This window comes from Dendrobates tinctorius, unplaced genomic scaffold (genome assembly GCF_039654945.1).
Source record: "Dendrobates tinctorius isolate UK_male_01 unplaced genomic scaffold, ASM3965494v1 ptg000384l, whole genome shotgun sequence".
Taxonomy (NCBI): domain Eukaryota; kingdom Metazoa; phylum Chordata; class Amphibia; order Anura; family Dendrobatidae; genus Dendrobates; species Dendrobates tinctorius.
The window spans coordinates 1,400,072-1,412,475 of record NW_027362050.1 but is presented as its reverse complement, the minus strand read 5'-3'; the positions used below and the strand labels follow the sequence as shown (position 1 = coordinate 1,412,475).

The 12,404-nt window shown below is 49.8% G+C and overlaps 1 protein-coding gene and 1 non-coding gene across 2 annotated transcripts; both read right to left on the bottom strand.

Moving 5' to 3' along the window:
• Nucleotides 1–261: 261 nt before the first annotated feature.
• On the bottom strand, nucleotides 262–11,596 carry LOC141076039 (ribonuclease H2 subunit C-like). Its single transcript, XM_073563298.1, has 4 exons — nucleotides 11,333–11,596; nucleotides 2,377–2,489; nucleotides 1,104–1,223; nucleotides 262–465 (listed from the first exon to the last, which is right to left on the bottom strand). Exons 1-4 carry the CDS (start codon nucleotides 11,490–11,492, stop codon nucleotides 445–447), a joined length of 414 nt encoding a protein of 137 aa, XP_073419399.1. The 5' UTR covers nucleotides 11,493–11,596; the 3' UTR covers nucleotides 262–444.
• Nucleotides 11,597–11,688: 92 nt separating this feature from the next.
• Nucleotides 11,689–11,771, bottom strand: TRNAL-CAG (transfer RNA leucine (anticodon CAG)). The gene has a single exon. It is a non-coding gene; the product is annotated as a tRNA-Leu (tRNA).
• Nucleotides 11,772–12,404: the final 633 nt, after the last annotated feature.

Sequence of the window (12,404 nt, the reverse complement as noted above, 5' to 3'; positions counted from 1 at the left end):
TCACAAGCTTAGTAAACGTGGTCCATTGCATCGTGTAGCGAGTTGTGCAAAGATTTCCAAATCAAGAGAGCAAGAGACAAATGCACCCAAAAATGGCCACAAGCTGCAATAAGTACGTTCACGCAAAGGATTACATTGAGTATTAGGATTTATCATCCAGCCATATATTTGTCAACTGTACACTGGCACCATGTACAACCTCCATGTTGCTGTGTAATAGCTGCACTCCCCACATATACGGTTCAGAAAAAAACAATCCAATTTGATAAATTTTATTTTTTTTATTAAAACTTGCAGACAGAAACATGACAAGTATATCCATCACAAGTAACAGAGCGTGTTATATACAGAGGCTATGATGCAAAAATATGGAAAAGTAATACTGCAGAGCTTTAACAATATAGTATAACCTGGTTTTCTTCTACCGAAGACAACATTCAGTTTCTATTCAACTGGGGCATGAATCTAAAAAATATAATGCATCAGATTATTTTATAGCTGTCAGCATAGATAGACAAGCTGAACGGTATATTCACAAGCAACAGAGTTATTCAACACTGAGTCCATTTCATACATGTGAATGAGGAGGGATCCGCAGGACGTGCCTGGATTTCCACGGACAGTGATGGGGGACAGAACGATCATTCTGTCCCCATACACCATCCTGTCACTGGCTGTACATCCCATTTACGTGGGGTGATGCGCAACCGCTAATTATCTTTTTTTTTGCAGACAAAAACCAATCACACGACGGAGTGTCTTGCTCATTCGTCAATCGACTGCCGGCACATTTACAAGGGTGGATAATTGGAACGCACATTTGCTGATTATCTACTAATAGAAAAGGGTCATTTTTTTTCTTAGAAGTAAAAAATATATATATGAGCTTCCTGCTACAAAGGAGTTTGGAAACGGGGTTAATTCTTTTCCTTCGATGTGCACAAAATGGTGTTTCTGTGGGATGAATGTGTTGTCAAAAACAACCTGCAGTTCCACTGTGGATTGCATGGCGGGTGGGGGCAGCGACACTCATGGCTGGTGGGGGGCGGTGACACATCTTGTAGCTGCATGTGGTTATTTGGACAAGTTTTTGGAGTTCTTACCGCAGAAGCTATTTTCGGCCATGCCAGTGACATTACCAACACGTCGTCTGCAGAAGGTGGGGTCTCCAAGTTCCACTGTGTGAATGATTGAAAGGTGGATCTGACACTTAAACAACGATCCTGGAAATGAAATATAAAAAAAAAAAAAAAAAAAAAAAACCTGATGAATTCCAGAATCATAAATTTCATATCAGGTCAGAATACAAATACCAAAATTGGTAAATACACGATACAGTAGTTGGGAGGCGTCTATAGCCTAGATTAAAGGCGAAGTGATTGTAATAGATATGGGGGATTCTGGACTCTCTCCCTCAGTGCTGAGCCATGGAATAACCTTGATTTTTAACTTCGGCTTCAAGATGGCAAAGTGTAATGGTGGAGAGGGGATGAATAACAGTGAGCACACATCATGGATGAATATCAACCCCACATTGAGTGTGTACTAGTGATGGGCGAGTTGCATTGTTGCTCGGGTCTCCTCCGAGTATTTTGGCGTGCTCGGAGATTTAGGTTTCGTTGTCTCATCTGCATGATTTGTGGCTGCTAGACAGCCTGAATACATGTGGGGATTCCCTAACAAACAGGCATTCCTCACATGTATTCAAGCTGTCCAGCAGCCACAAATCATGCAGCTGAGACGACGAAAACTAAATCTCTGAGCACGCCAAAATACTCGGAGGACACCCGAGAAACGAATATACTCGCTCATCACTAGTGTGTACAGGTTATACGGACGACATCCAGTCCTTTCCTAGGAAAAATAGTGTCACTTTTTTTTTTTTTTAAAAAAAAGGATTAAAAGACAGTCCTGGACAATTATTTTTATATTTTACTATGGGTGCAAAAACTAGCAGGCAGGTATTTGCTAGAAAATGCAACTCCCTGCCTGTTCTACCTGAAGCTGACTCGGGTAGGTTACCGACCGCTACTGCCGGCAATTCAGCTGCTCCACATCACCAGAGAAGTTCCTCTTCTGCGCTGCTCTGTCTACGAGGCGTAACTGATGGCATGATGCTGATTGGCAGTGGGAAACCGGATGTTCATTAGTACGACATCGGCAATCGCGCCCTATGAACAGGGCAGAGCGAAAGAGAAGCCGCTACTTTTGGCAATGGGACGTCAGACAGTGAATTGCCGGCAGGAGCGACCTGTGTCCTCTGTGCCGACAGAGATCTGCCTGTTAGTTCTTAGGCTGGATAGTCCTGTATAACCCCTGTAATAATCCGGATCTTTGTATTTTTACTCTTGTACAAATGGATAAACCGAATCCTACCTCTTCCTCGGAGCACGGTTTATGATCTTCCTTCAGGACAATGCCCATGTATCCAGCAGGTACGGTGACTTCTTGCCCTCGGAGCAGCCTACCTCGGAAGGACACTTCTTTTCCTGTTAGATACAGAGTTCAGACCTGGACACGTGAGCCAATCATCTCGTATACTTTTTACTTGTGGCATTGTACAGTACATACTATGTATTTTACGTATTGTCTTTGAACATACTACAGTCATCATGGCCAAAAGTTTAGAGAATGACACAAATATATTTTCACATGATCTGCTGCCCTCTGGTTTTTATGTGTGTTAGTCAGATTTTTTTTATCACATACAGAAATATAATTGCAATCATATTATGAGTAACAAAAGGTTATATTGACAGTTAGAATGAGTTAATGCAGCAAGTCAATAATTGCAGTGTTGACCCTTCTTCTTCAGGACCTCAGCAATTCTCCCTGGCATGCTCTCAATCAACTTCTGGATCAAATCCTGACTGATAGCAGTCCATTCTTGCAAAATCAATGCTTTTATTTTGTCTGAATTTGAAGGTTTTTGTTTGTCCACCCGTCTCTTGATGATTGACCACAAGTTCTCAATGGGATTAAGATCTGGGGAGTTTCCAGGCCATGGTCCCAAAATCTCTATGTTTTGTTCCCTGAGCCATTTAGTTATCACCTTTGCTTTATGGCAAGGTGCTCCATCATGTTGAAAAAGGCATTGTTGATCGCCAAACTGCTCTTGGACGGTTGGGAGAAGTTGCTCTTGGAGGACATTCTGGTACCATTCTTTATTCATGGCTGTGTTTTTAGGCAAGACAGAGAGAGACCATTCCCTTGGCTGAGAAGCAACCCCACACATGAATGGTTTCAGGATGCTTGACAGTTGGCATGAGACAAGACTGGTGGTAGCGCTCACCAGCTCTTCCAGATGTCCCAAACAATCGAAAAGGGGATTCATCAGAGAAAATGACTTTACCCCAGTCCTCAGCAGTCCACTCCCTGTACCTCTTGCAGAATATTAGTTTGTCCATGATGTTTTTTCTGGAGAGAAGTGGCTTCTTTGCTGCCCTCCTTGAGACCAGGCCTTGTTCCAAGAGTCTCCGCCTCACAGTGCGTGCAGATGCACTCACACCTGCCTGCTGCCATTCCTGAGCAAGCTCTGCACTGCTGGTAGCCCGATCCCGCAGCTGAAACACTTTTAAGAGACGGTCCTGGCGCTTGCTGGTCTTTCTTGGGCGCCCTGGAGCCTTTTTGGCAACAAGGGAATCTCTCTCCTTGAAGTTCTTGATGATGCGATAGATTGTTGACTGAGGTGCAATCTTTCTAGCTGCGATACTCTTCCATGTTAGGCCATTTTTGTGCAGTGCAATGATGACTGCATGTGTTTCTTTAGAGATAACCATGGTTAACAGAAGAGAAACAATGATGCCAAGCACCAGCCTCCTTTTAAAGTGTCCAGTGGTGTCATTCTTACTTAATCATGACAGATTGAGCTCCAGCCCTGTCCTCATCAACACCCACACCTGTGTTAATGGAGCAATCACTGAAACGATGTTAACTGGTCCTTTTAAGGCAGGGCTGCAATGATGTTGAAATGTGTTTTGGGGGATAAAGTTAATTTTCTAGGCAAATATTGACTTTGCAAGTAATTGCTGTTAAGCTGATCACTCTTTATAACATTCTGGAGTATATGCAAATTGCCATTAGAAAAAATGAAGCAGTAGACTTTGTAAAAATTAATATTTGTGTCATTCTCTAAACTTTTGGCCATGACTGTATATAGTGGTTTTTCCTCAAGGCGCTATTCACATGGGCAGGTTTTCATTACTTTGTATTCTGCTGCACCATTCCCATGTGTAGAGGCCCTGTAACACCCGATGCCAGTGTGAACAAACATTCTTATAGCTTTGTGCTATATGAAAAACACAAAAGGCAAAATTTAAGCCGCCTGAAATGCAGACCACAAAGGAAACACCAATGAAACTGTAAAATCAGGTCAGGAGACTGGCAGTCAGTCAGAACATTGTGCTCCACACGTGCACCATGGACTATGCTAGTGTCAATCCAGCCCTAGGGCTCATTCAGACATCAGCTATTTTTATTGTACGCAAAAATCAGGCTGAGTTTCATCAGTGTTTTTGATCAGAGTGTTATCGGAGTTTGGACAGTGCCAGTTTTTACCATCAAAAGTCTGGGATGAACAAAAAAAATAAAATAAAATTTCTCCCATCAATCAGTCTGTGAAAAAGTATCAGCACATGAATGGCATCCTCAATGATTTTTATCATGGATCCATAGACTTAAATTGGCCAGTTTGATCTGACACTTGGATTAATATCAGGCAAGTTTCCGTACTTTTGTGAAGACCACTGGGGCAAAGGGAAAAAAAAACCCTGACATATCGCTCATACTGTATACAGGGGAGGGCCGCGTGTCTCTCATACTGCATACGGGGGGGCCGCGTGTCGCTCATACTGCATACGGGGGAGCCGCGTGTCGCTCACACTGCATACGGGGGGAACGCGTGTCGCTCACACTGCATACGGGGGGGCCGCGTGTCGCTCACACTGCATACGGGGGGGGGCCGCGTGTCGCTCACACTGCATACGGGGGGGGGGGCCGCGTGTCGCTCACACTGCATACGGGGGGGTCCGCGTGTCGCTCACACTGCATACGGGGGGGTCCGCGTGTCGCTCACACTGCATACGGGGGGGTCCGCGTGTCGCTCACACTGCATACGGGGGGGGGGCTGTGTGTCGCTCACACTGCATACAGGGGGGGCTGTGTGTCGCTCACACTGCATACAGGGGGGGCTGTGTGTCGCTCACACTGCATACAGGGGGGGCTGTGTGTCGCTCACACTGCATACAGGGGGGGCTGTGTGTCGCTCACACTGTATACAGGGGGGGCTGTGTGTCGCTCACACTGTATACAGGGGGGGCTGTGTGTCGCTCACACTGTATACAGGGGGGGCTGTGTGTCGCTCACACTGTATACAGGGGGGGCTGTGTGTCGCTCATACTGTATACAGGGGGGGCTGTGTGTCGCTCATACTGTATACAGGGGGGGCTGTGTGTCGCTCATACTGTATACAGGGGGGCTGTGTGTCGCTCATACTGTATACAGGGGGGGCTGTGTGTCGCTCATACTGTATACAGGGGGGGCTGTGTGTCGCTCATACTGTATACAGGGGGGGCTGTGTGTCGCTCATACTGTATACAGGGGGGGCTGTGTGTCGCTCATACTGTATACAGGGGGGGCTGTGTGTCGCTCATACTGTATACAGGGGGGGCTGTGTGTCGCTCATACTGTATACAGGGGGGGCTGTGTGTCGCTCATACTGTATACAGGGGGGGCTGTGTGTCGCTCATACTGTATACAGGGGGGGCTGTGTGTCGCTCATACTGTATACAGGGGGGGCTGTGTGTCGCTCATACTGTATACAGGGGGGGCTGTGTGTCGCTCATACTGTATACAGGGGGGGCTGTGTGTCGCTCATACTGTATACTGTATATAGGGGGGCTCTGTGTTGCTTATACTGTATAAAGGAGCCAGTGTGTAGGCTCATACTGTATATATAGAGAAGCTATATGTATGGGGATTCATACCATATAAAGGGTGACTGTGGATTTATACTGTATATAGGGGCAATGTGGGGACTCATACTGTATATAGGGAGGCCGTGTGTGGGCTCATACTTTGTATATAGAGAATATATATGGAGGCTCACACTGTATAAAGGGTGACGGTGTGTGGACTTATACTGTATATAGGAGCAATGTGGGGTCATACTGTATATAGGGGCAGTGTGTGGGCCCATACTGTATAAAGGGTGACTGTGGATTGATAATGTTTATAGGGGGCTGTGTGTGGACTCCTTATACGGTATATTGGGTAGTGTTATCATACTTAAGTTTACTAAATATTAAAAGAACATATTAATTATTTTATATTCTATGTTAATATTAGGCAGAATTAAATTTATGGGTACGGCCCTCCACAACAGTGACAGTCTCTGATGTGGCCCCTCTGGAAAATTATTTGCCCACCCCTGCTTATAGACTCATACTAGAAAAACTGGGGTGTGAATGAGCCCTACGTCGGGCCGATGCATCCATAAGGCCACTTCGCACATCAGTATTTTGTAGCAGTATTTTTAAGTCAAAATCAGGAATCAAGAAGACAATAAACAATAGGGTCTTAACCGATTAAAAGATACGATGGGTGCGTGAGGGAACTGCTTACCGGGCTCAGGAATCACTTAGAAAAAGCTGCCGCAGACCCACACGGACGCATAAGGCAATGTGTGGTGGGAGGAGATGGGGTTAATCCTGCGATGCCTATTCCGATGATGGATGGAGCCAAGAGAGACTTTGGCTGGTTTCACATTAGCGATTTTTTGCACAGCGCATCGTGCGCGTCCATGCGCACCTATGCTTAACATGGGGGGCGCATGGTCTAGTGTTTGCACGCGTTCATATGCATTTTCATGCGCATGCATTTTTTTAAGTTGTGCGCCCAGGCGTGCCAGACACATCCTGTTGCATTTTTGGGTCCATCCAACGGCGCCAAAAAAACCACATGCGCACACTTGCCCACGGAATGTGACAAAATAACGCATTACAGTCTATGGGAGCACAGGCGTGCGCATGGACATGCGCACGCATGCGTTTTAAGAGTTAACATGGCTTGAAACTGGATAAAACACTTGCGCCTAAAAAACGCAAACACATACAAAATGCATGATGCGTTTTTTGCATGTGTTTCTATTGCGCACGAAGCACAGCGCTAAAAACGCTAATGTGAAAGTAGCCTTTGATAACATGCAGTTGGTCGACATGTTTGGAAGTAAATATACAGAAGAAAAACAGCACTTAGTGGAATACAAACCCACAGTTTTTCACGATAAGAGGCAGGAGATCAGCAATAGAGAACAAACATAAAACATAACTTTTAATAGTGTATGTAATAAATCTTCACTTTATCATTTGGTAGCTTTTATTACATACACTATTAAAAGTTATGTTTTATGTTTGTTCTCTATTGCTGAAGTATATATACAACCTTGTGGATTTCCTGAGGAAGAAGGTGTAGATACTTCGAAATGCGCTGACAAACTCCATTTTATCTGATCCTCCATTGGCTCCATCCATCATCTGAATAGGCATCGCAGGATTAACCTCATCCCCTCCACTATTGTTAATCGGGAGTCACACATAGCAATCTCGCTAGCGAGATCGCTGCTGAGTCACAACTATTGTGACGTAACAGCGATCTCACCAGCGAGATCGCTGTGTGTGACAGCGATCAGCGAGCGGCCCCCCTGCCGGTATCGCTGATCGCTGCAAGAAACCTCTGGACATATTTTTGGTCGCTGGTCTCCCGCTGGCCAGCACGCATCGCTGTGTGTGACAGGCGGGAGACCAGCGATCAGCTGTAAAAAAATAGAATCAAAATAAAAAATATAGTTATTCTCACCTTCCGACGTCCCGCGCAGCCATCCCGCCTCTCTCCACGCTCCGGCCCCAGTGATCCTTTGCACGAATGACCGCGAGACTTCGCGCTCCCGCGACGTCTCGCGGTCATTCTTGCAAAGGATCACTGGGACCGAAGCGTGGACAGAGGATGGCTGCGTGGGACGTCGGAAGGTGAGAATAACAATATTTTTTATTTTAATTCTATTTTTTACAGCAATGGCGTGCGATGCCGGGCACTCGGCATCGCTGTGCAGATCGCTGGTGAAGCTGTCTGTTTGACAGCTCACCAGCGATCACATAGCGACTTACCAGCGATCCTGGCACCTTGATATCAGTGTCGGTATCGCTGGTAAGTCGCTATGTGTTACTCCAGCTTTGTCTTACAAATACTGATGTGTAAATAAGGCCTGAAACAGATGCAAAAAAAAAAAAAAAAAGAGGTCAGACCCCACTGATAGGTAAGATGTCATCGTCCCTGTGGATTGGTGAGAAATGCATCCTCCGGGGAGGATTCTTATGACTGAAGTCAATGAAGAAGATGGGTTAAACACTTGTGGAGCCCTTGCACCAGTGACCACACACACACACACACACACACACGAGACCAGCACCAGTGACCACACAAACACACACGAGCCCCGCACCGGTGACCACACACACACACACACGAGACCAGCACCAGTGACCACACAAACACACACGAGCCCCGCACCGGTGACCACACACACACACACACGAGACCAGCACCAGTGACCACACAAACACACACGAGCCCCGCACCGGTGACCACACACACACACACACACACGAGACCAGCACCAGTGACCACACAAACACACACAAGCCCCGCACCGGTGACCACACAAACACACACGAACCCCGCACCGCTGACCACACACACACACACACACACACACACGAGACCAGCACCGGTGACCACACACACACACACACACACACACACGAGACCAGCACCAATGACCACACACACACGAGACCAGCACCAATGACCACACACACACACACACACACGAGACCAGCACCAATGACCACACACACACACACACACACACACACGAGACCAGCACCAATGACCACACACACAAGCCCCGCACCGGAGACCACGCACACACACACACACACGAGACCAGCACCAGTGACCACACAAACACACACGAGCCCCGCACCAGTGACCACACAAACACACACGAACCCCGCACCGCTGACCACACACACAGACACACACACACACACAAGACCAGCACCGGTGACCACACACACACACACACACACACACACACACGAGACCAGCACCAATGACCACACACACACACACGAGACCAGCACCAATGACCACACACACACACACACGAGACCAGCACCAATGACCCCACACACACACACACACACACACACACACACACACACACACACGAGACCAGCACCAATGACCACACACACACAAGCCCCGCACCGGAGACCACGCACACACACGAGCCCCGCACCAGTGACCAACCACACACACACACACACGAGTCCCGCACCGGTGACCACACACACACGAGGAGTCCCGCACCGGTGACCACACACACACGAGGAGTCCCGCACCGGTGACCACACACACGAGGAGTCCCGCACCGGTGACCACACACACGAGGAGTCCCGCACCGGTGACCACACACACACGAGCCCCGCACCGGTGACCCCACACACACACACACACGAGGAGTCCCGCACCGATGACCACACACACACACACACACACACACACACGAGCCCCGCACCTGTGACCGCGCACACACACACACACACACACACACACACACACACGAGCCCCGCACCGGTGACCCCACACACACACGAGCCCCGCACCGGTGACCCCACACACACACACGAGCCCCGCACCGGTGACCCCACACACACACACGAGCCCCGCACCGGTGACCCCACACACACACACACGAGCCCCGCACCGGTGACCACACACACACACACACACGAGCCCGGCACCGGTGACCCCCCCCCCCACACACACACACACACACATACACACACACACGAGCCCGGCACCGGTGACCCCACACACACACGAGCCCGGCACCGGTGACCCCACACACACACACACGAGCCCGGCACCGGTGACCCCACACACACACACGAGCCCGGCACCGGTGACCCCACACACACACACACGAGCCCGGCACCGGTGACCACACACACACACACACACGAGCCCCGCACCGGTGACCACACACACACACACACGAGCCCCGCACCGGTGACCCCACACACACACACACACACGAGCCCCGCACCGGTGACCACACACACACACACACGAGCCCCGCACCGGTGACCCCACACACACACACGAGCCCCGCACCGGTGACCCCACACACACACACGAGCCCCGCACCGGTGACCCCACACACACACACGAGCCCCGCACCGGTGACCCCACACACACACACACAAGCCCCGCACCGGTGACCCCACACACACACACGAGCCCCGCACCGGTGACCACACACACACACGAGCCCGGCACCGGTGACCCCCCCCCCCCACACACACACACACACACACACACACACACACGAGCCCGGCACCGGTGACCCCACACACACACACACACACGAGCCCGGCACCGGTGACCCCACACACACACACACACACGAGCCTGGCACCGGTGACCCCACACACACACACACACACGAGCCCCGCACCGGTGACCACACACACACACACACACACGAGCCCCGCACCGGTGACCCCACACACACACACACGAGCCCGGCACCGGTGACCCCACACACACACACACGAGCCTGGCACCGGTGACCCCACACACACACACACACACACACGAGCCCCGCACCGGTGACCACACACACACACACACACACACGAGCCCCGCACCGGTGACCACACACACACACACACACACACACACACGAGCCCCGCACCGGTGACCACACACACACACACACACGAGCCCCGCACCGGTGACCACACACACACACACACACACACACACGAGCCCCGCACCGGTGACCACACACACACACGAGCCCCGCACCGGTGACCCCACACACACACACACACACACAAGTCCCGCATCGGTGACCCCACACACACACACAAGTCCCGCATCGGTGACCCCACACACGAACCCGGCACCGGTGACCACACACACACACACACACACACACACACACACACACGAGCCCCGCACCGGTGACCACACACACGCCTGTGACGTCACACACACACGCCTGTGACGTCACACACACACGCCTGTGACGTCACACACACACGCCTGTGGCGTCACACACACACGCCTGTGACGTCACACTGTGACAATGGCTGCAGTAGAAAACATGCAGTACAGGAGGGAAGCAGGAAACAAAGAAACACGTCTGATATAAATCAGGCCTGTACTGCTCTGCTCTCCGATGTCTGCACAGTTCTGTCCTCACCTCCAGGCGTGTCTCTCACAGCGGGGGTGAAGAACTCGCTGACATTAGCAGCCCCCTGCCTCTGTACCTGACACGGTAAGAGGTGCAGGGGCTCCCGGGGGGCAGAGGGCAGTGCACTCGCCTCCAGCCGGGCCAACGGTGCCGAGTGCCCGGATGACATGTCTGTGGACAACCACAACCAGAGTACAGACTCCCGCCAATACCGGGCGCACAGGAAATGACGTCACATGGCGCTGTACAGTGTAGCTTCCCCTCTGGACATCGGAGCGTTGAAGCAGGTCGTAAATATAATAACCGTTGCGAAGTTATATTAATCACGTGTAAAACTAAAGGAAATCAACAAACAAAAATAATACTGTCAGAAGTGGGATTCGAACCCACGCCTCCAGAGGAGACTGCGACCTGAACGCAGCGCCTTAGACCGCTCGGCCATCCTGACAATGTTTATTTGCACCAGTCTATGTGAGATTACTGCGGGAGAAGCTTCATAGACCTGCAGTTCTGTTTTATGTAAAGGGCTTTTCTCTATTTTCTCTTTGTTGTTTTCTCTTTGTTTACTTCCCCATTCGTTGCCACCTTCCTCCTGAACCTTCCACATTCTCTATGGTAGCTGTCAGTACTGACCAAGAGGAGCACTGTAGAATGTGCATGATTGCTGCTTATTGGCTGAAGCAAAGCAGATCAATTTTATTACCAATGGTTCACAACAGCATTTTCAGGATGGAGAACAAGTCTCCAATAAATTTCACTGACCTATAACGAGATCTGTCAAGTTCCTCTGGTGTGTTTTTTTTCCATTCTGAAAACTATTTTCTAGGTTGTGCGCTAACGCCAAAGGTCTGGTGCTCCAAACTACCAACATACGGCCCTGGCAAGTAACTTTATTGGTGTCAACATGATGCTGATCCAGTTTGATCTCTCTGCCGCATTTGACACTGGATCACCAGCTCCTCCTCACTATGCTCCGCTCTATAGGCCTCAAGGACACAGCCCTCTCCTGGTTCTCCTCCTACCTCTCTGACTGATCCTTCACTGTTTCTTTTGCTGGCTCCTCTTCTCTCCTTGTCCCCTT